The sequence below is a fragment of the Giraffa tippelskirchi genome, chromosome 12, assembly GCF_054371585.1.
Source record: "Giraffa tippelskirchi isolate mGirTip1 chromosome 12, T2T-mGirTip1v1.2.pri, whole genome shotgun sequence".
NCBI classification, from domain to species: Eukaryota; Metazoa; Chordata; class Mammalia; order Artiodactyla; family Giraffidae; genus Giraffa; species Giraffa tippelskirchi.
This window is the reverse complement of record NC_137286.1, coordinates 142034444-142058993: the sequence shown is the minus strand read 5'-3', so window position 1 is coordinate 142058993 and position 24550 is coordinate 142034444. Positions and strand designations below refer to the sequence as shown.

The following is a 24550-nucleotide window of genomic DNA, read 5'->3' as shown; positions in this document are numbered from 1 at the left end:
AGAAAAAAAAAAAGTCCATTCTGTATGGACCAATCAGAAAAAAGGCACCCCCTTTTTTAGGTTGACCAGTCAGAAAAAGCATAGCCTCTGGTCTGACCAGTTAGAAAAAGGCATCACCTTTGGAGGACAAATCAGAAAAAGGCAGACTCTCACGGTGAACCAATCAGAAAATGTCCTTGGCTGATGCCTAGAGACCTGGCTTGACAAATGGAACCCAGCTTGCCTTTTAGTCCTGACTCACAACTGCCTTGGTTAGCTGCCTTTGAGTTTCCAGTGTTCAAAAATTAAATGACAATGTTTTGCTGCAAGCAGTGGTCTTTTCCTCTGTGTTGTAGGGAGTGAAATGAAAACATGATAGGATTTTCTTTTTTAAATTTTGTTTTTTCTCCCAGATTTGACTTGAGATTTTGCTTCTTGCTGTTGCTAATGTTCACACTGTTATAAAGATGGTATGACTATTATCAGAAAAGCATATTTAGTAACTTGAAGTTTACTATAACACTATTTCATATGGCTCCACATTCAATATCATACTTCCTGCTTTCTATTACCTAAGCATATTTGAAAATCTTACTTAGAAGTGTTGCCTTAATGGAATAATATCAGATTCAATTTACTAATGGAAATTTACACACATCCAAACACTTGGGAATGCCTATTTAAAATATAAATTAATTTAAAAAGTTAAAAACAAACGAACAAGAATATCCTAATGTGTATCAGAGCTTGAGAAATGTCTGCTAAGAGAAAGTGGTTGATATTGAAGTTACAATATGATTTGTGTATATTTTTATTCTGATTTTATCCTAATTGTAAATTCCTCAAATATAATCTGAAATACTGGCCATGATGTGCTTGACTAATTACTTACGTATTGTTCATTACAATGTTTATTTTTAAAAAACAAAGTCAATGTTAAGTAGTAATTATCTTGAGCCTTTATACATGTGTGTGCATTCTATTATTTACCTCATTCAAATAAGTAATAAAGTAAAATGCACTGTTGTCCAGAGACCAACAATACATTAAATCAAGTCAGTGTTCAAACACAGTATTTTAAACATTTTTCACATCTTCTTGGACAGGAATTCAATTATGTGCACTTAAATTTACAATATTGTAAATGTTCATGAGGCTGTTGGTTGACATGAACAAAGAAATGGGACTTTTTTCCCCATAATCTTCAGAATCTAAGTTTATGTGGAAATTCAGGACACAGACTATTAGCTAGACATACATTTAAGATCATTAAGGTACCATATTAAGTTGAGTTAGATAGCCTTAATTTTTGACCTCTGGAAATTTATGATCCAATAGACTTGTGCCATTTATTTTTTGGAATGTAAATTCTCTCTGAGTTGGCATTTTTATTCATTGACTTTGTAACCAAAATGTTAGACTATATGACACTTTTTTTTTTTTTGGAATTGCGTGAATGACACATGTTAATTTAATGACAGGAAATTTTGGTTTGTGGGCAAAATAATTCCATGCACATAAGAAAATTCACATTTTCTTATGTGAGCATTGAATTTGATTTTTTAAACCACTTTTTTGAGGAAATATGAGAGATAAGCCCAACCAAGTCATTTTCATTCAATTCAGAGTAAAATGTGCTACAGAGTCAACCTGATTTTCTCTAAAAAGTAGCCTGTTGGGTTGGGTGCTCAGCAAACATTTATGGGAGAAAATACTGTTTACATGTTTAAGAGTGTGTAATAAAACACATATATATTGGGTTGAAGGTTGTATTATAACACCAGATTTTGGGGTATTATTGTTTACCATCACAAGGTCAAAGGGAATTCTTTATCAATAAGGTACCAAGTTTCTGGAATCTACGGGCTCCCCTGGTGGCTCAGTGGTAAAGAATCCGTTTGCCAATGCAGGAGACTAGGGTTCAATCCCTGGGTCAGGAAGATCCCCTGGAGAAGGAAATGGCAACCCACCCCAATATTTTTGCTTCGGAAATCCCATGGGTAGACGAGCCTAGAGGTCTACAGTCCAGCATGATTTAGCAACTAAAACTAAACAAGAATAGCAACAACTGGAATCTAGGCAGATAGAACAATGTGTCCATCTGAGGTCAGTCAGGAAAACTGAGGCCATCTGATGTATTCCACTTACAAACTGTTTTCATGTGGGAATTGGGGACTTAGAACTAATGGCAAAGTTGAGAATGAGGCACTTCCCGCTTCTCTTCAGGCTCATATTCAACACTGTTAACCTTGTTCTGCAATTATCCTCACTTTATAAAGTGAACTACAGTCCAGGGCAAATAATATTCTAAATTTTGAAATATTATGGATCTCTGCCCAAATTGAGAAAGTTTAGTGGACAAATTTCTCCTATCAGTGTAAAATGGTATCTTCAAAGTGGTCTTATTCAATAGTGAGAGAGAGTAAGGACCAGCTTTCAGGTGCAGAAAAGGTAGTTTTCACTTGCATGCACGCTAAGTTGCTTCAGTCGTGTCCGACTCTTTGCAATCCTCAGAACTCCTCAGATCATAGATGACAATATCTTTCACCTGAGGCCATACTCTCACAGAATAAGGTGTAACAAGATTCGGGGTTAGTGGGAGAAAGTAGAGTGCTGTTTGAAGTAGTTGTATAGTTACCATTGGTTTGATTTAGTTTTAGTCATGATATTTAATTCACATTGAATTTAAATCACACTGTTGTTGTTCAGTGGCTAAGTCGTGTCTAAGTCTTTGCGACCCCATGGACTGCAGCACGCCAGGCTTCCCTGTCCTTCACTATCTCTTGGGGTTTGCTCAAACTCATGTCCATTGAGTCATTGATGCCATCCAACCATCTCATCCTCTGTCGCCCCCTTCTCCACTTGCCCTTCAATCATTCCCCACATCAAAGTCTTTTCCAATGAGTCAGCTCTTCGCATTAGGTGGCCAAAGTATTGGAGCTTGAGCTTGAGCTTCAGCATTAGTCCTTTCCAATGAATATTCAGGGTTGATTTCCTTTAGGATTGACTGGTATGAGTCCCTTGGGGTCAAAGGGATTCTCAAGAGTCTTCTCCAAACCATAGTTTGAAAGGATCAATTCTTCAGCACTCAGCCTTCTTTATGGTCCGACTCTCACATCCATACATGACTAGTGGAAAAACCATAGCTTTGACTATATGAACCTTTGTTGGCAAAGTGATGTCTCTGCTTTTTAATATGCTGTCTAGGTTTGTCATAAATCACATTACAGAAGGTTTAACATGTTTATCAATGGAAAGCACGGGTTATGAATGTCCAGAGACCTTGATACAATGGGCCATGCTGTGCAGGTCCTCAGATTGTTTAGGGTCAATCCCACTTGTATAAGGTTAATTCCTACCTGCCTCAGAGGATGGGAAGAAGGGTCCTCTGGGCTCTTCCTAAGCTGTACAGGACATTAGGGCTTTACTGCCATGCATATCCCTGGTGGCTCAGATGGTAAAGAATCTGTCTGCAATACAGGAGTCCTGGAGTTGATTCCTGGGTCAGGAACATACCCTTGAGAAGGGAATGGCAACCCACTCCAGTATCCTTGCATGGAGAATTCCAAGGACAGAGGCTACAGTCTATGGGTTCGCAGAGTCAGACACAGCTGAGCAACTAACGCACACACAGCAACATATCTATATGGTGGATATGAATTTGGGCAAACTCAGGGAGATGGAGGAGGACAGAGGAGGCTGGCATGCTGCAGTCTATGAAGCCTCAAAGAGGCTCAAAGAGCTGGACACGACTTAGTGACTGAACAACAAATATATATATTGGCTGAGATAAAGTTCCTTTAGGGAAGAAATGAATCCTCATGGCATTTTGCCAAGAGAAGATCATATTACTGAAGATTGAGAGGATTTCACCTGCTTTGGCCTGTATCTCTTGGCAAGTTCCTCACTGTTTTATCATTAAAGTTGCCAACATAATAGGAATAAAGAGGAGGATTTTTTTTTCTTATATTATTTTCTAGTATGGAGGGCATCTTAAGACGTGATAATTAATTCTCCCCCTTCTCTTCACTTCTAAGTTCAGATTCAATATAGAAATATGGCCACATGAGTTAGAAAGATGGCTTTAGACATATTAGTTTTGATTGCTCATAAGGTTTGTGTTAGGGAATGAAATTTAACCTGTGGACAAGAGTTGGTTTCTCGAACTGCTTCCCCCACATCTGAGTGTTACAGTGACTGCTCAAGGCAGAGTTTGACTCTGGAGAGCAGACAATTTCCCCCAGAACCCCTGCCTTTCCTCTGCAAGCCTGTCACAGTTTGAGTTTCCACAGAGAACGAAGATTCTAGCACAAGTAGTTTCTTTAGGAACGAACATAGCCGATGAGGGACCAGTGGATCATGGCTCCATGGGGAAGTGGGGAAGGCCAATCGTCTGTTAAGCCAACTATCCCAGTGGCAGACTGTGTCTTCCTCCCATAGGAAAACTCTGGGAAAGAAGGAAAAACACATGCCTTATCATTATCCTTCCCAAGGGGTCCGGGAGCTGGGTGTTTAGTTGTGGAGAAACTCTCCTGGGGTGTGCTAGTTCTGTGATTGCCTAGGCAGAGGGGACTTCTGTGGTTTGGACAAAAGTCCTCAGGTTCAGAGATGGAGATGCTGGTAAATGAAAACCATCTAGAGCATACTGATGTGGAAGGGTGGAAGGAGACTGCCCCCAGTCCCCTTAGTGTTCAGAGAGAGATGGGTCTCCAAGAGGACGGACCACGGGCTTCCAGGCTGGTCCAGTGCTTCCTGAGCAGAGAAAGTGAAACACAGGAGTCTGAAAAATTTCTGAAGGCCAGCATATCCAAAGAGAGAGAGAGCAAGAGAGGGGGACAGAGGAGCCTGGGCCACTCAAGTCGTTCCATCTTCACTGTGAAGCTGGGTGGTGGCAGAGAGAAGGACTGAAGTTCCTTTTCCAGACTGTTCCCTCCAGGAGAGATGACCAGAGGAGTCTAAGCTATGAGTCAATGGATGAACATGGGGAAAAGAAGAAAGAGTTACTATGAAGTAGTTCAGTGATGTGAAGTAGAGAATTATTCCTTAAAAAGCGATAATAATTGTTAACATCAACCACAGAGAAAGAATGAGTGTGCAAATCACAAAATGCACCATCTTTTCCAAAAAAAGGTTTGTAAAGTAAGTATAGACACCAAGGGCCTTGTCTACACATGGGTCTTCTTTTTCTGACCAACTCTTCTTCCAATCGCTTTGCCCTCTGTCTTTCTTCTCCTTTACTGTCGTGGTCATAAGGTCTAAACTGTCATAGGTTACATTTGATGGGCAGGCAGCAGGGCAGAGGAGGCAAGGGGAAGTAAGATCTGACAATAGGATGTTTGTACTGGTGGTAAGGATAAGCAAGAGTGGTTTGTAAGAAACAGCTAAGAGATATGTAGGTGCTACAGTGATTGGAAAGGAGAGTGGCGGACTGAATCAATCCATAGGTTATATGTGATGTACTTATGCTTTGTCTTTTTAAAAAAATTTGTTCCTGGGCTGTGCCACACAGCATGCAGAATCCTAGTTCCCTGACCAGGGATCAAACCTGGGTGCCCCCTGCATTGGAAGCTCAAAGTAGCCAGGAAAGTCCCTATCCTTTTAATATAAGTTCAGTTCAGTTCAGTTCAGTCGCTCAGTCGTGTCCGACTCTTTGCAACCCCATGGACTACAGCACGCCAGGCTTCCATGTCCATCACCATCTCCCGGCGTTTATTCAAACTTGTGCCCATTGAGTCAGTGATGCCATCCAACCATCTCATCCTCTGTCATCCCCTTCTCTTCCTGCCTTCAGTCTTTCCCGGCATCAGGGTCTTTTCCAGTGAGTCAGCTCTTCACATCAGTTGGCCAAAGTATTGGAGCTTCAGCTTCAGCATCAGTCCTTCCAATGAATATTCAGGACTGATTTCCTTTAGGATGGGCTGGTTGGATCTCCTTGCAGTCCTAGGGACTCTCAAGAGTCTTCTCCAACACCACAGTTCAAAAGCATCAATTCTTTGGTGCTCAGCTTTAATATAAGTAAATAACCCAAATGGATAGGAGTATTGATATTCATATCAGGCCAGTCCATAAGACAGTAGAGAGGATAAGCTGCTGGAACAAAGTCACACAAAAATACAGCAGCTCAAAAAATGAAAGTTTCTTTCTCTGTCACTGATCAGAACAGAGGCAGGAGGGTGATCCTGGAAAAGCATGGCTGCTCTGTCCAAGGTCCTGGGTTTCTTCTACATTGTTATTTCATTCCTGGTGTGTGTTCCTGTCCATGTTCTCAAAGCTGCTCACACCATTGCTTTCTGCTTACAGGAAAAAAAAGAGAGACGTGGAAGACAAGCAACTTCCCTTGGTGAATGTGACTAGGAAGTTGAACTTGGCACTTTTGCTCACATCTCATTGGTCAGAATCTAGTCACATGACCTTGCCTAACTTCAGCGGAGCTGGGAATTATATTCTCTATTTGGATACCCACGTGCCCTCCCAAAAGCGTGGCGGAGTTGGGGCTTTATAGCTAAAAGGAAGAATGAAGTAGAAGAGTAAACTGGAACAATTTGAAAAAGATAGTTACAAAGATGTTCAATAACTAATCTCATGAAAGTTTATAGATTCTATATTAAGATAAAATATATACTTTATTGTGTTCTGGTCATTATACTTACTTTCAGGTTTGCTTACTATAATATGCTGAATGTAAAATTAATTCTTGAGTGAACCTGATTATAAGAACTGGGTTTATTTCACTTGAGCCTTGTGATAACACAGTCTTCTTTTTCTACCTGTATAAACTACAGGTTTTACTGCCAGTTTTACAGTTACCATGAAATTTTCCTTATTTTCTTTAGCTCTAAAGCTTACATTTACTTTCTAACAGCTACTATTTTTGTCATCTAATATTGATTTGAATGTAGCATGGCAAAGAGTAAGTAAATATTTTGATGTCTCCCAAAACAAAACTTAAATAAGGGTCTAAACTCAGGTGGATGTGAGTATCTTTGGATCATCTCTAAGCTGGAGGCAAACCACCCTTGGTCTTCTTTATTGTATAACTGGAAATCTGGTTTAGTTTTATGAATTAGCATGCACAATGGAGTCTTGAAAACAAAGAGGAACTAAAGAGCCTCTTGATGAAAGTGAAAGAGGAGAGTGAAAAAGCTAGCTTAAAACTCGGCACTCAAAAAACTAAGTCATGGCATCTGGTCCCACCATTTCATGGCGAATAGATGGGGAAACAATGGAAATAGTGACAGACTATTTTCTTGGGCTCCAAAACCACTGCAGATGGTGACTGCAGCCATGAAATTAAAAGATGCTGGCTTCTTGGAAGAAATACTATGACCAACCAAGACAGCATATTAAAAAGCAGAGACATTACTTCGCTGACAAAGGTCTGTATAGTCAAAGCTATTACTTTTCTAGTAGTCATGTATGGATGTGAGAGTTGGACCATAAAGAAGGCTGAGTGCTGAAGAATTGATGCTTTTGAACTGTGGTGTTGGAGAAGACTCTTGAGAGTCCCTTGGACTGCAAGGAGATCCAACTAGTCCATCCTAAAGGAAATCAGTCTTGAATATTCATTGGAAGGACTGGTGCTGAAGCTGAAACTCTGATACGTTGGCCACCTGATGTGAAGAGCTGACTCATTGGAAAAGAGCCTGATGCTGGGAAATATTGAAGGCAGGAAGAGAAAGAGTTGACAGAGGATGAGATAGTTGGATGGCATCACCGACTTGATGGACATGAGTTTGAGCAAGCTCTGGGAGTTGGTGATAGACAGGGAAGCCTGGTGTGCTGCAGTCCATGGGGTCGCAAAGAGTCAGACATGACTGAGCAACTGAACTGAACTGATGGAGTCTTGTACAGTTACTTTCACAGCATAAATGCTCACTAAATATTAGTTGAATAATTATATAGGGTTCCTCAAAGCTTGTTAGAAATTGCAACTCCCTTCGACCAAAGGTGACCTGAATTAGTGTTATGCCATCTTTTTCAGGCAAAAGTATTTGGTATTTTTTGTTTGTAATAATGAGATTGCATGTGTGTGTGCTCAGTTGCTTAAATTGTGTCAGACTCTTTACGACCCTATGGGCCGTAGCCTGACAGGCTCCTCTGTCCATGGGATTCTCCAGGCAAGAATATTGGAGTGGGTTGCCATTTCCTTATTCAGGGGATCCTCCTGACCCAGGGATCGAACCTGAGTCTCTTATGTCTCCTGCATTGGCAGGTGGGTTCTTTATGACTAGCGCCACCCGGAAAGCCTTAGTAATGTGATTAATAGCCTATATAATGTAAATGAATAATGTGTTGGTAAATATAGAAAAAAACTGTAGAAATTTCATTCACGGTAAGAAAATATTTCTCCTTCATTTAAACAGCAAAATGAAAGAGAAGCAACCAACACAGTGCCTGGCATAATAGATTCTTGGTAAATAGTCACAGTTAATTACCTTTTGTGTTGCTCCTTAGGTCACAGGGCAAAGAATTAATAAGTTTTCCGCCAGTACCAAACAAACCCTAACTTGCTGGCAGTCATTCAGTCATTCTCTATGTTAACTGGGATCAAGCTCACTGTCACAATGTACAGAAGAGATTCTGATTGGGAGAGTCAAGAAGAGCTGCTTTAAGAAACACTCTCTACACAAACAGCGTATGAAAAGATGCAAACACGTCCCCAGATTTCACTCTAATTGTGAGATACCCCAGGGAACTCGGCAAGCTTTTACAGAAACTTTGAGCTGTGCGAGTTCAGAAGACCTTGATGAGGACTATTTTTTACCCAGCTGTGTACCTGGCCTATGTCCAGTGGTAATATATTGGGATATTCTGGGACCCCTGACAGGACACCAGAACATTATAAAAGCAGCGTGTGCTATGTGACCCTGATTGATTGATATCAAAAATTCTTTCCTAATTATTTGGCAATGCTGTCTCATTTTCCCTCTTTCAGAAAAACAACTCCACTATTCAGCTTTTTTTTCAGGCTGCTTATAAGTCATTTGGCATTATATTCTTAGACTTTTATATATTCTCTCTTTCCTTACTTTTTCCAACTTTATTTAAGTGATTTCTTTAAACTGTATGACATGATTCCTTAAGTATGTTGAGAAGATCAGCATTTAACTTTCAAGCTTTTTAACTTAAATAAAATTTGCTGGAGTTAAATTCCTCTTCTATCGTGTTTAAAAGTCAACTGACATTTCCCGAAAGGGTTATGGATACTGGATACAAATTTGACACCTCAAAACTCTTCTAATATATTAGAAAACACTAGCATGGAAAGTTGTTTATTATATTTTCATATTTTAGTAACCGATAAGTAAGTTAAATTTCTTTAAAATCAGTTTCTTCTATTGGTCTTCAACAACATAAATCTACATCTGTTTGTTTATAAGACAGCTTGATATCCCATGCAGAAGAGGTAATAGTTTTAATTTTTTGAAATTAAGACAGAGCTTAATAAGCTGGCATAACTTTAAGCCTAACAACAGTGAGAGTGGTGAATTTTACTTTTTGAAAATGCTCAGCACCCAAATATGAAATCTTAACATTTATTAATTCTGATGAGGAAGTACTCTGGAATTTGTTATATGATTCTTAGTAATAGTTTGTATTATCTTGTTTATTTTCCCCAAATGAGATAAAATAAATCAAAAGCTCTGCCCTAAATCATTTCATTTTTCTGTGAAATTAGGAAACTGGGTTACATCTTGATAAAAGAAAAAAATTTGCCCGTTTTGTTAGGTTAAAGGGTGGTGGCAGGTGACAAGTTTGTAGACAAGCGTAGATAACAGAATGAGGATGAGTTTAATGTTAGTTCAATTAATGAGTGCAGAAAAAAGCAATGAATTAGTGTGTGAATCAAGCAGAGTGCTTTCTGTACCAAAAAAAGTATTTGAAGATCATGGGTTGTCTAGAAAAGGCATAAATGTTCCCATTTACATATGACCCTCCGCAACAAAGTATAGCTTGTCACCCTGATCTTAGTGATTGCTCTTTTAACGGGCAGTATCTGCAAGTACATACTTGTCATGTGCCTGGTTTATATTTTTCCAACAGCTCTTCAAGTAGGATTCAAATAAGAACTAAAGGAACTTGAGTTTTCCTTAAGGTTTCAGATGCTTTCCAGGCTGTTTTTGAAAAGTGTAAGGTGCAACTAATGTTGGCCGAGGAGTGGTCCTAAACTGCTGTTTCCGCTTAACCCCCTGCCTCTGGTCCATCCCATGTATTTTTGAAGGTTTACTAATTATCATCAATTCTCCTTTTCAGAATTCACTTTGAAAGAGAAGGCTCTAACAGAGCTAACAGCTGGCTTCGGAGGGCGAGCAGCAAGCCTCATCAGGCCAGGGAGAGGAGGGAGGGGGTCGAATGGTGGGGTTGGGGCTGAGTGCCGGCGGTGGGGCGGGGGGGACTTCGAGAGGGGAACCGGCGGGGAGACTGCAGTGATACTGCCCTCCCCGGGCGGGTGCAAGCATCTCACTGGTGACGGGTCTGAAAGCACGTGGCTACGTCATGGAAAGCCAGTCTTTTCAATGCAAACTTCAACTCCTCCTCCCTTTAATGCCTGTAACTCACATCCGAGGCTGGGCGAGGAATCCGGAGGGGAGATTTTCCCCATGCTCACCGTTGTTGGAAACTGGCGGAGCGCGAGCCAGGAGCCAGGGGGTCCGTGGCGCTGTCTACCTACGATCAGCCTACCCAGGCACCTCGATTTGCATCTTTTCTTCGTGGTGATTGAGAACTGCAGGTTCAATCCGATCCCACTGAGCACCAGCGATTGATAATTAAAAAAAAAAAAAATCGACACAGAGAAGGGAGGCTGTGTCTTCGGCTGTCAGACTCGGAGGTGGTATCGGTGTGTGTGTGTGCTGGTGGTGGTTTTTTCTTTTTCTTTTCCTTTTCTTTTTTTTTTCTTTTTCCTTTCTTTCTTTCCTTTTTCCTTTTTTTCCCCCCTTCTCTCCTAGGGACAACACAATGGCAGTCTTCTCTCAGTGAGACGAATCCTGCTTAGCCTCCTGCAGACTCACTCATCCTCATAGCGATCAAGTAAAAAGGCTATGGTTTTCTCTTCGGGGATCTTTTGTGCATTCCTGTTCTCCTTGATTAACTCTGCTCTCAGTTGGGATTTCTTTGCTTTTTTGTTTGTCTTCACGCTGAAAAAGGATTTTTTGGCCAACCCTTTGGTAATAATCCAGTGGTGATCAAGGGGGATAAAATCGTTCACCCTGGCCGAAAAAAAACAATCACTGAGAAGTCTCAAAGAAATACACCACGTGAGGGGAAAAAACTGGGAGAAGATCCGGAACATCATCGTTTTTCCTATGGTAAAACCGGTGCCCCTCTTCAGGAGAACTGATTTCAAATTATTATTATGCAACCACAAGGATCTCTTCTTTCTCAGGGTGTCTAAGCTGCTGGATTGCTTTTCGCCCAAATCAATGTGGTTTCTTTGGAACATTTTCAGCAAAGGAACGCATATGCTGCAGTGTCTTTGTGGCAAGAGTCTTAAGAAAAACAAGAACCCAACTGGTAAGCAAAACATGCATCATGTTATGTTTTTCCTCCTAATAACCTGTCTGTTGCTCACTGAGCTAGATCTGCAGTTCTGCTATGCAGGAAGGCAGGGGAAACAGCAAAGGACCAGGGCAGTGTTGTGTATAGAGCTAGTGCATGGATAAACAAGTAACAGCTGGATCCGCGTCTCTGAGCCCCCAAACCCTTGTCAGCATCCCTTGGCTGTGACACTCGGAGGGAGGAGGAAACTTTTTTTTTTTTTTTTAATTAATGTATCTGCTTGCCGATGTTTGGTGAAATATTGAAGGGTTTATGGCTTAAGGTTTGGCCCGAGGCAGCTGAAGCTTCGTTCGTTGCCGGGAAAAAGAAGCCGAGAGCTCCGCCGACTTGTGCTGCAGGCTTCGGGGAGACCTAGCTCGGCTCCGAGAACCTGCTCTAGACTTTCTGATTAGCTTGCACAATATCCGCCACCCCATCACCTTTACCAAAGTAGAAGGGGCTCCCCCTCCCTCGCGGCCCCCGCCTCCCGCCCCCGTCTAGCGCGCCGTGCCGGAGTTTTAACTCCTTCCCCCGTTTTCTGCCTCCGACACCTCCTGTCACTGGTGACACTTGAGCGGGGCTCCTGTCGGGAGGGAACCCCACGCCAAGCCGACGAGCCCGGTCTCTCCCTTTAATAAAGCAGTGTCCTCGCCCCGCGTGTGGGTCCCCCGGGTGGGATGCGCCTGGCCCCGGGTCCCTGCTTCAGCCTCGCGGCGATCGTGCGCCCCCTTTCCGAAAGGCTCCAACCGGGACACTTGCAGTACATTACATAAGAAATGCAAATGCAGGTGATTCGGGGGAGTCGGGTTCCCGGGGCTCACTTCTCGGGATCTCTGTCTGAGGCGTTTGGGGGCGGCCGCGGAGCTGTGGGCGAGCCGCCCTGGGGAGGCCATGCCGGAGGACTGCGTGGTGGTGGCGGCGGCGCGCGGGCGCGGCGGGCCCGGGAGCGCGAGCGCTGGGGCGGGGGAGTGGGGTGTGCGGTGTCCCCGGTTCGGCACAGGCCGGGGAGGGACCCGGGGGCGGGGAGCCGGTGTTTCTGTCTGGGGGCCGTGTTGGGGGGCGGGGGCGGGGCCCTGGCCGTCCTGCCGCGGCAGCCCGGGGCGCCCGGGGCTCCTGACGCCGGCACTGCGGTGTAGTAGATCATGGCTTCCCGCGGGCGCCCTGACACCGCGAGCTCCGCCGGGGGCGCCCTGGCACCCGGAGACCCGCCGGCCGGGCGGCAAGTGGCGGCCGCCTCCCTGCCTCCGGAGCTGGCTGCTGCAGCGTAGCTGGGCGGCGCGAGAAGAGGGGGAGGGGGAGGAGGGAGGGGAGGGGGGAGGAGGCAGAAGAAGGGGAGGAGGGGGAGGAGGGAGGGGTGGAGGGAAAAGAGGGGGGAGGGGGAGGAGGGGTGGGGAGGGGGAGGAGGGCTAGGGGGGAGGATGGCTGGGGGGGCGGGGACGGAGGCGGTGGGTGTGGAGGCTGGGTCCGCCTTGCGACCCCCCTGTGCTGCGGTCCAGCGGGCAGGTGCTCGGATGCGGCGAGGACGCCTGGCAGTTACCTTCTGCCGGGACCTTTGGGTGGCAGTTGAGGGAAGCTCTGGGCGGCGGGGTGCTGCAGTGGTCCCCTGCCTCCGACCTGGAGTTCTCAGCTCCCTGCTCTGTCTAGCTTGACCCGCTTTCTCTCCGTCCCCCTCTCCACTTTCCCCACTACCCGCTCCATGCCCTGTCCTTCGACCCTCCTCTCTCTTAACTCCTCAGCATTGAGCAACTCTGAGATGGTACCACCATCCTGAGCATCGCCCAAGGAGAAAGCAGTGTGGTCACCTCCCCAGCCGCATTTCCAATTGGGCGGTGAGCTGTGGGTACCCCGACCAAGCCGGCATCAGGCCCAACTCTTGCTGATGGCCTGGTCATACCCAGAGCTGCAACACTACCGTCTCCCAAGTTCACGCCAAGACCCTCTCCGCAAGGGTTACTCCCTCACACAGTCAAATCAGTGGTCTGTGAAGCCTTGTGTCCTTCTGTGAAAAGATTTATCTCCCTCTGAGAAAGGAATACTGTAAAAGCATTTCTTTGGACTTGGCCGTTTGTTTTAGAGCTCTCGAATCTGTCCCTCCATAGTGCTGAGAGTGGGCAGTAATTCAGCAGGGAACAGTAAGTTTCCTTACTGCCTTTTATAATTTTTTTTTTTTGTAAACAGTTTTACTGGAAACACTAATTTTCACCCATACACGATTCAAGATCTTTTTATTACACCTCCCCCACCCCACCCACTTTCATCTCTCTGGAATAAAGTAGATTTTTATTTTTATTTTTTTTGCTTCAGAGGGGCTTTGGAAGGTGTCAAACAAATGATGAGTTATTTTTAGAGCAATTTATTTTGCAGCTTATGAATGCTAAAGTACTTGGGTGTGAATTTATGGGTTAACTCAAACTGCGTCTAACAACGCCTCAACTACTTGAATAGGATAGTTTAAGTCTTCGAATATCAGGGGTGAGAGTGCCAACCTGGGAGTTGGAGCATTTTGTAAATCGTTTTAAAAATGGGACTTTGATGTGTCACACTATTTGTCTTGCCTTCTAAAGTTTTGCCTTTCGAGATTGAATCAAACTCGTGCCTAGCCATTCACTTTCAGGATTGTAGCTGATAAATTCTCTTCTCTTTCTGCTGTTGTTAACACAAGGCCTAAAGTCGTTCTGATCCCAAGATAGCAGTATAACTAAGAAGTTAATTGGGTAATTAAAATAAAACAAAGACTAAAATCTTCTTAACTGTTAAAACCAAAAAGAACAGATTGACTACTACCTATTATATTATCTTAGATCTAAAATGAGGACAATTAACTGGTTTCAAACTAAGAAGCTTGGCAGAATACCTCCAAGTACCAGTACTAGGATCATGAATTTGCTGTAAAGACTTACTAGAGGAATCTTTTTCTTCCCAATTTTTCCAAGTTATAAAATAATTTACTGCTTACTCCCAGTGCTTTATCAGCAAGTACAGACAGTTTGCTCTGGGGTTCCTGAGAGAAATGTCAGAGTACTGCTATATAACCAGGTTGGTGTGGAAATAAACAAATAATAAAGTCATGAACTTAAGGGCGTTTTATTCACCTACCCAAAATTCATTGATTACTGTTTAAATAAGAAGTGATAATTAAATAGGTTTTTACCAATGGTTGTTTTTATATAAAACTTAAATGGAAAAGAGCAAGAAGAATGTATTTGTACAATGTATGCTTTTTAAATTAAATTGTTTCATAAAGACATCCAATATCTCACAATACAGCTATTATCAGACACACACAGTCACACACACGCGGGTGTACATGCTGCTACTTAAACGTCCTACTTTCTCCTATTTTCCTAGTAGAAGAATAGCTATATGTTTAGAATAGATGTTACCTGCTTCAACTTTCACTGCATGAGTCATGCAAAGTGACTGTATTTTAGGCAGAATTAAGTAGGGAATACTGAGTCCAAGGCACTTATTTTGCCTGGAGGAGGGTTTGATCTGTTTGTTTAAACTAGTACTGATAGTTTGGACTGACCAATGTGTATCCCAGGCCAGTCTGGGAAATAATCTAGGTCACTAAACTTTGACCGATGGCTGCTAAGGAAATAAATACAGTTGGAAAAAAGAAGTCTGCAATAAAGATAAATAGGAAGGTCATGTCATGGATGTCTATTCAGATACATACTGTCCAACAGGCAAAGGAAGCCACAGATGTGCAAATATAGTAAATCCCCTACATCCAAATGAGTTCCGAGAATTTGTTCATAAGTCCAATTTGTTTGTAAGTCCGACAAAGTTAGCCTAGGTACTCAAGAACACAATCAGCTACATAGTAGTGTACTGTAATAGGTTTATAGTACTTTTCACAGAAATAATACATAAAAAACAAACACAAAGTACAGTACAACAGCTGGCATACAGGAGCTGGCATTGAGTGAATGAACAGGTAAGAAGAGTTACTGACAGAAGGGAGAGGAGGCGGGAGGTGGTAGAGCTGAAGGATCTCCAGCAATAGGAGACAGAGTGCGCGGTGGGTGCATGTGTGCAGTTGCTCAGTCGTTTCCAACTCTTTTCGACCCCGTAGAGGAGACAGAGGACACGCTGCAATTGCACTCACACTCGACAGGTTCTGGTTCCTTGCTGGATTCAATTCTGTCTACCCACTTAGAAAAATGATCCAGTTATGTCTGGGTGCAACCTGGGCTTGAAATGAAGATACTGTACTATGGTACTCTGTACAGTACTGTCTAGTAAAGTACACAAAACAGAAACAATTGTAGAGGGTGCGTGCACATGACTATGTCCACTGAACAAGCGTGATTGGACATGGGAATGCATCTTAGAAAGTTTGCAACATGAAGGGTCATATACCGGGGACCTATGTATAGCTACTCCCACACACAAATTTCCATGGCTTGATGGATTTTGGAAAGCACAGATTTTAAGAAAAATTTGTAACCAGAGGTAATTTTATCAGGGACCAGTGCTAGCAGCAAGGAGAGTATGAAGCAGGTGCCCTAGATTTAGTTCTGCAAAGCGCATTTAGAAAATCGACAAACTCGTGGCCTTGAGTTTCCTCTTCAAAACTCTCTCTCTCTCTGCCATGCAACTTTGAGATGAAACAAGCAGGGCTCGGTAGAAGTCATTGTCACTTTCTATTTCCTCCTTTTTGAGGGTGTCTTCCAGCTTTGCTTTTGCCATTTACTAAGCTGTTTTAGGTGCCAAAAACATCTGGTGTGCCACTGTTACTCACGTAAATATATGTTAGTCTTTTAAAGCTAATTGCTTTACATCTGGGGAGGTCATGCCTTTGAGAAGTGAGAAAATAGGAAGAGGGAGAAGAAAAAAAGTAAGCATTTTTCACTCCTCCTGCACCTGCCGACTCATCCTAGGTTCCTGTAGAGCTGGGTGAGCCACTAATGGGCCATAACTTCTGCATTTCTAAACAAAGAGCAGATACAATATGGAGACATCAGATTCAGACAGCATGGCTGGAACACCAAACAGATGTCAGGCCCTTCTTCTCATATGCTTGCCTTCAGAGTGGGATTCCATAGATTGGGTTGCCCAAAAATTTCCTTTGGGTTTTTTTTGTAGGATCTTATGGAAAAACTTCAAAGAACTTTTTGGCCAACCCAATAACACCAGTTTACCCTGGACTCCATCCAGGAAGCTTTAGTTACTGAAGTAGCAAAATGAATTTTGCAGGCAGTGGCACTTCATGAGCCAACGATTGAATGTTTGTTAGGCTTCTAAGTATTGACTTGTTGGGAGTGTCGTGTTTTTGTTTTATGTTTGCCTTAATTTCTATCCAAGTTAACAAGTGTGAAACCAAATGCACGATCATCTGAACTTGGTTTTAACAATGGAGCTCACTTTAGCTGTACCCATATTCAGCCTGTTCTCAACACAGGCAGCACCCATCACCGAGAACATTCGCTCAAACGATGCACTGCTTTCAGAAGGTGCGAAAGCTGATTCTATATTTCACATTTCCCACGCGGAACCACTCCTTTAAAAATGTTCAAACCCAGTCTTCCATATTTTAGCAACACAAACATTGAGGACTTTTGTGAAGCGTTTTTATAAATGTGGTAACAAGGACAATCACTGAAGTTTTTGCTCCTTTGTACATTCTGGCACCATAACTCACTCAATTGACTCATAAGCTTTCTATAAATATGTAGATGTCTCAAAATGGAAGCATTTATTCAAAATAGTTTCTTATGCCTTATGGGGAAACAGTTGGGAATGTTTAAACAGTATATTTGAAGCTCTTCTATTAAGTTTTAAATGAGACATTGCATTGTGTCTATATTCTTAAAACCTTTGAGCCCAACTTAGTACTACCTCCAGGAGGGACAGTGGGTCAGGGAAATACCTACTGACATGTCTAGCTGCCTAATGCTATAGTCTGTGCAGCGTTTCTTAGGGTTTTAGATTTTGTATCATGTGCTAGATTTAGTTGTACGAGTTGAACCTGAGGACAGAAAGGCAGGAAATTGCCTCAAGGAGATTTCTCAGTTCCTTCGTATGTCTCCAGAGAGGCACTAACTTTTTGCTATTCTGCTTTTGAAGACCAGGTATGTCTTGATGTTTTCACTGTATATTTCTTTAGTTGGTACAAACTCATTTTTTCCCCCTTTTTTTGCTTTGGCCAGAAGTAAAAGGAAGGATGATGGAAGATAGAGAAGTTTAATGGAGGAATTCTTAGGGCCTTCCTAAATATGAAAGCAAAAAGGAGGTATACTGCAGACAAGTTTTACAGGGAACCCTTAAGTTTTTATCTAACCTACTAACATCATCTAAGAAAGTCACCTAACAATTGTCAAGCATTACTGCCTTTGTCATTGTTCCCTGACAAAAACTCTGGTTGTGACAGATCACAGGTTTTTAATACATTTTAATTAAATGAATAGTGAAAAACAGGGTTCCTTGAGAAAGTGAACTGTGGGACTGTAACTGTCAGTATCATACGATTTACTTAGTTAAGTTCACTTGATGCTTACTCATTTCCAACAGTGCCAAGAATTTGGCCTCTAAATGATAAAACAAGGAAGGAAAAAGCTGTTAGTGGCTTTCCGACCCTTCATCCCAGGGCATCCTGAAACACGGTTTGCAATATTCCCCCGGCCCACATTTTCTCATGCCCTTATGCTAAATCTCAAAACTTCATATCTTCCTTAAACACATAAGCCCAAGAACTAAGTCCTGAATATTCACTGGAAGGACTGATGCTGAAGCTAAAACTTCAATACTTTGGCCACCTGATGCGAAGAACTGACTCATTGGAAAAGACCCTGATGCTGGGAAAGACTGAAGGCAAGAAGAGAAGGACATGACAGGATGAGATGGTTGGATGGCATCATCAACTCAATGGATATGAGTTGGATATGAGTTTGAGTAAACTCCGGGAGTTGGTGATGGACAGGGAGGCCTGGGCTGCTGCAGTCCATGGGGTCGCAAAGAGTCGGACACGACTGAGCGACTGAACTGAACTGACTGGCATACACCGGTTCTGGCCCGCTCAGCCTTTAAATAACAAGTGTTAGGGCACCCTTTGGTTCCCTCTGCAGAAGCCTGCTTCATTTTCTTTTCTGAGCTTTAATATGCTCCTTGAAAAGCAAGGCATTCAGCAAAACACTGAGTGAATTTGAATCCTCTTTTCCATTTCCGACCTTCCTCTAAAGACGGGACTCTCCCATGCGGCACGTTTTCGTTCTCGAGGGGACAGCCCCTAAACCAGCAGCCTCGAGTTCGCTTGCTGGGAAAGGAGGCGCCCCTTCCTGTTTGCTCTTTCCCGTTTTCAAGCTGTCATCTGCAAACTCGGTGGCTCCTGCTTTCCCCACAACCACACTCAGCTACTCGGTTTCCGCCATCCGGAGCCACCATCAAAGGAACGACTGGGCCGAGCTCCCGCCTCCAGAGCAGCGAGTGGAGCCCAAGAGTTCTCTGCCACCGCCAACCCGGCCACCTCAGCGGTTCGGGTCTGCCTCCAAGAGACGAGACCCTCGGGTATCTGGTCGGACCGGGGCTCGGAGTCGGCTTCATGGGACCCTGGAGGGAGGGGGGGCAGGCAGGCGACGCGTGGCCTTCGTCCACCGCGACCCGCGGCCAGAGACCCGGGGGCCGGCCACCGCGCGCGCGCCTCTTCAGAGCGCCGGGGGCTCGGCTACGCAATGCGGCGGAAGCGGCCCGTCCGAGCCGCCGTACCGAGAGACTTTTCCGTTGCCACAGAGATGACCTCCGACCCTGGGGCGTCTCTGGGGGGGGAAGCCCTGGTGGCCGGCGCAGCCGTTGCTATGGAAACCACGTGGCCGGAAGCGGCGGTGCGGACGCTACTGGGCGCGCGGGCCAAAGCGGCCGCCTGACGCCAGGGCGCGTCTTTGCGGGGCACCCTGGGGCCGGCTACTACGCGCGCGTCTCCGTGAGCCCCCCGCGCCGGAGGGCGGCGGCGGAGTGTGGTCCCGGCGCACAGGTGGCCGCCTCCACCCCAGGCGCCCGGGCGTTCAGAGGAAAAGGGGCTGGGCGGCAGGGAGGAGCTAACTTGCTGGCTGAGGCGCCCAAGTTCAGGACAGGGAGAGGATGAGCCCAGGCCCCACTAGATACAGGCAGACCCGCTGGCTTTAGTTCTCCCGTCCTCAGTTTCCTCGCCTGCAACGTACGCTGTTGCTGAGTCGCTCAGTCGTGTCCGACTCTTTGCGACCCCATAGACTGCAGCACATGAGGCTTCCCTGTCCTTCGCCATCTCCCAGACTTTGCTCAAACTCTTGTCCACTGAGTCAGTGATGCCATCCAACCATCTCATCCTCTGTCACGCCCCAACCTCCTCCTGCCTCTAAACCTTCCTAGCATCAGGGTCTTTTCCAGTGAGCTGGCTCTTCACATCAGGTGGCCAAAGGATTGGCGCTTCAGGGTCAGTGCTTCCAATGAATATCCAGTGAATACTGCCCCTGCAATCTATGGGCACTGATTAAAATAGTCTCAGGTCAGTTGCCGGAGAAGGCAATGGCACCCCACTCCAGTACTCTTGCCTGGAAAATCACATGGATGGAGGAGCCTGGCAGGCTTCAGTCCATGGGGTCGCTAAGAGTCGGACACGACTGGGCGACTTCACTTTCACGCATTGGAGAAGGAAATGGCAACCCACTCCAGTGTTCTTGCCTGGAAAATCCCAGGTACGGGGGAGCCTGGTGGGCTGCCGTCTATGGGGTCGCACAGAGTCGGACACGACTGAAGCGACTTAGAAGCAGCAGCAGCAGCAGCAGGTCAGTTACAGCTCTCACATGCCAAGCCTCTTGTCATTTTTCCACCCAATCCGGATTCTGAATGAACTTTCCCCTCTTCCTCCTGTCTCTCCTGGTCTATGTTGAGTATATTTTAAGTTGTAGTTTTAATTCGAGATCAGAGATGGAAGGCCACCTTCGGGCTCATGATTGACTTTTTAGAGGTGTGGCGGCTCCCTCATGGTGCAGAAGTGACTGTTGGAAGAGCCGGTTTTGAGTTGTAGAGATAGCGCGTTTCCCAGCCTTGAGCTTTGGAAGAAGAAACGCTTTGTACTTCACCGGTGAAACCACCAAGAGCTCTTCATGCATCTTACAGAGTTGTGTGGTTGGTGCTGAAACAGATGGTATTCCTTCATATCTATTGTATTCCCCAGATGTCTTTTCCTTCAGTCTCTAAACATTTTTTGGAGAGGACTCGGCCTACGTTGTCTTGTTTTTCCTTCGTAAGCATTTTCAAGTCTTAAAAAAAACACACACACAAAACTTCGCTGTAAATTTAAAAGTTGAAAAAGACTATATTGCTGGCAGTAATGAAAAACTTGTCGGATTCTAAGAAGTGTCCCCAAAGATTGTGCAAAAGGTCCCACCCTCCCAAGATCCAGAGCCTTATCCAAAGACAGCCAAAGAAAGGCTCAGCCAATCAGGACACTAACAGCACATGGAGTGCAACCTACATTTCTGTCCGGCTGTGTTTTGAGGACCCTCAGTCTGATGGTTCCCAGGCCAATTTCTCAGGACCCGAAATTAGACAAACAAGAAGTCAATAGCTGTTTCTGGAAGAGAAAAGATCAATAACCAGTGGATCTTGGAAAGGAAGAAACTGAGATTTTCTCTTTCTTTCTCAACTGGGCACTGAGATCCAGGAGAACTGAGTCTGGTAAGAATTCTTCGGCAGTCTTACCGGTTTTGTCAGGCTCCAGAGCAAGTGGGGTGTAAAGCAGTGTGTAAGTCTGGTGTCTACGAATTTGTCGAAGTTATTCATTAATTTTAACTTGAGTTTCCCATAAGCTGCTCAAGGGAATAGCTAGTAGCGGTTTTTTGGTTTCCTGGAGAATCCCTTGGAGTCCTGTTAGTTCCAAGAGGGGCCCATTTGGGGGCCATCCTTCAAGGGTATGTGTGGAGGCATCTGTAAGGTCACTAATTTGTTTTGTTTATGGTTTTGTCGTTTCTTCAGAGTGGAGAGGCAATTCAGTGGAGAGGGTGGGTAGACTGTGAGGACTGAGGTGGAGGGAGGAGGGGAGTAGAGAGTCTTAACAGTCTTCTGTTTTAGGTACCGCTTGCGTCCTTAGTTTTTCATTAGCCATTGCAATGAATCTTTCAATTACGCTATTTTGGACTCTTGATAATTTTGGAAACAGTGTGGAAAAATCTTTGCGTGGAGCTGGGTTGAAGGTAAGAACTGCCAGAGGGGAAGTGGTGAAGTCAAAAATAAGGCAGATACAGGGGCTGGAGAGGAAGTGGATTCCACCTATCTCAGTGGCCAGTTTGAATTTGGGAAGGGAGAAAGGGAGACATCTAGGATGTTCTGACCACAGGTTTGAACGATTTGGACAATTCCTTTTGATTCTGAGCTGCTGACCATTTGCCAATAAAACACCCCGTCTCCTTGAAACACAGAGGAAAACTTGCCTCTCTCCAGACGGTTTACATTCAAGGGGCTGTGGTAACTTTTAATAGCAAGTAGGAAACTTTGACAAGTTTCTCCTTCTAGATCATAGTTTAAATAGGCAGTTCTTGGGAGAGTTGCTCTGGGTTAAAGAGTTCATTTTCTTGACTCCAAAGTCCATAGGGATGAAAAAAATGCCTTAAAATAAATATAAGTCAAAGGTCTTTTTTTGTTTTTGTTTTTTTAAAAGATGATATACAATTCTTTGTTGATAGTAGATGCTTTTGTGCACAGTACTTTGTTCCATTTGGGGAATCAAATAATATAGTTAAAAGCCAATTTCTCAGATTATTTAGGTCTGGCAAGAAAAAGGAAGTGTGAACTTTATTGAATATACATATGTAGGTTTGTGCACCTTCTTCTTGGATAGAAATGAATGTAGTTGTAATTAAAATGTCTGTTTTTTTTGCCCCATAACATTTTGTTGTCTGCATAGTTAGAGTGGATCACTGAAATGCTGCCTCTTTCTTAGATAAAGTGTCGTTTGAGAGGGATTGTAATCTCTGATTTTCCTACTTCCTGTGTGGAGCATGTGACAGACTTAATAAAGGAAGAAATGTGAGTGGATTCTTTACCCGCTGGGCCATCAGGGGAGCCCCCAAAATAAGAAGGCTCCATGGCTAAAACAATTGTAGGGTTTTTGTTTTTTTCTTAAATAGCCATTTATTTGAAAGTCTGAACCTCATCTTCCTTGGTTGTGTTTCTGTTGTAATCCAGGTGTTACCATTTGAAAGCAAAGAAAGGGCTTTGTTTGCCTGGAGGCCTGAGTCAGTCTGTAAACTAAACACTTAGTAGTTATCAATGTTCTGCCTCAACATTTTCCTGGGGGAGGGGAGCGGCTTGAAAACAGTGACCCAATCTGCCCTTTCCTCCTTTATTATCCAATGACTTGTTTCCTAGGAATTCACTTTTTTCATCATCTTAATTATTTTTTCTTTTACATTTAAACTTTCCACCCAAATGCCAGTTAAGTGACGCAAAATTCCTCATACATCAGACATATAACAATAAATATAAAATATTGGAAATACTTCTTAATAGAATGGCTTCTAAATGTCAGAAATATCTTGATGATATAGAAACACATTAAAAAATAAATTTTAAAACAGAAATTTGAGGGCTCATGATTGTTTACTTATTTTACCTTTCCTAATTTATTTCTTTTAAATTTTTATTTCTTTTTTGTATTTGTTGACGTTGTTTATCATTTTTTAGTTGGAATTATATTTCCTTTAAAAATCTTGGGAATAATCTTAAACAACCCCGTGCAGAGTTGTTTCTGGCCCGCCTGTGGCACATGGCCCTTTTCCTGGGAATGTGAACCAGTGGCAAAGGCGCTGAAGGTGGGGCCAGGCCTGCTCTGCAGAGCTGTGGAGCCCAGGCCGCTCTGTCCTGGTCACTTCAGGAAACTGCTTTTCCATCACCAAGGATCCCTCCCATTCTCCCAGTATCTGTACTCATACCCGAGATTTTGTCCTTTCACATTTTCCTTTAGTTGTGTCTTTCAAAAGGTTGGTCATCAATTTAACTCTTCAGGCAAGGTTGGGATTAGTACATTATACAACTGGCTTTTCAACTTTTACGTATATTACCATAAGGGGAAAAAGGGCAAAAAATGCCAACACTACAGTTGTCAGACGGTAAATGAGACACATCAGTCTGAACTCGAGATATTTATCCAAAGTAGCACTTGTTTGACTATAATGTTTTTCTTTCTGTGCTTCAAAAAACATGTTAGGAAAAACTGTGATGTGTATCTATGGGTTTAATAGATTATATACTTAAACAATTTGGGAGGATTATTATTATTGATATAATTATTCCACCTAATAGTTCCACTAATGATAGCCTATACTTACTGGATTTTTAAAAAACATATTGCTCTTCTATTTTAACAGAAGTGTGAACTTTATTGAATATACATATGTAGGTTTGTGCACCTGCTTCTTGGATAGAGATGAATGTAGTTGTAATTAAAATGTCTGTTTTTTTTGCCCCGTAACATCTTGTTGTCTGCACAATTAGAGTGGATTACTCTGAATCCTGTATTAATATTTGTGCTCTCTGTAATAATAAAAATAATCTTTATAGGATGCATTCTCTGTACTAGATATTTTATTTATATTACCTAATTTAGTCCTCAGAACCATAGGTAGGAACTTTTCTTACATTTATCTCATAAAGGATGAAGATCAGGCATGAAGAGTTTAAGGAATTTGCCTGATGCTACTCAGCTAGCAGTTGAAACCCAAGCAGTCTTTATCCAGAGGCATTGTCTTAAATCCGTGTATCACAGCTACCGATTAAAGACAGGTTCAAAGGGTATACGTTAGAGTGGCTGGTATTGTCTCCGTGTCCCTGTGAATCATTCTATCCTGAAACTTAAGGGGAATGCAACATATTCAGTGTTTGGATATTTAGAATTTGTAGTTGTTGTTTTTTTTTATTGAGCATAATTTACATACATTAAAATGCACAGCTCTTCACAGTAGAGTTTGATGTCTTTGACTATTGCATGTAGTTTTGTGCCAACCATCCCACTGAGGATCTAGAGCATTCTCATCATCCCAGAAACCTCATTCTCAGT

At 43.5% G+C, this 24550-nt stretch overlaps 2 protein-coding genes across 2 annotated transcripts in view; both read left to right on the top strand.

The window, feature by feature from the left end:
• Nucleotides 1-11285: 11285 nt before the first annotated feature.
• The window catches only part of FGF14 (fibroblast growth factor 14), a 619177-nt gene continuing 605912 nt past the window's right edge, over nucleotides 11286-24550 (top strand). The window contains exon 1 of the mRNA XM_081552096.1: nucleotides 11286-11493. Coding sequence (XP_081408222.1) covers nucleotides 11286-11493 — 208 coding nt within the window. The remainder of the gene's footprint in view (nucleotides 11494-24550) is intronic.
• Nucleotides 13682-21174, top strand: LOC145530556 (uncharacterized). The gene is made up of 2 exons (XM_081552098.1): nucleotides 13682-19698; nucleotides 20233-21174. The coding sequence occupies exon 1, from the start codon at nucleotides 18715-18717 to the stop codon at nucleotides 19252-19254; it is 540 nt and encodes a 179-aa protein (XP_081408224.1). The 5' UTR covers nucleotides 13682-18714; the 3' UTR covers nucleotides 19255-19698; nucleotides 20233-21174.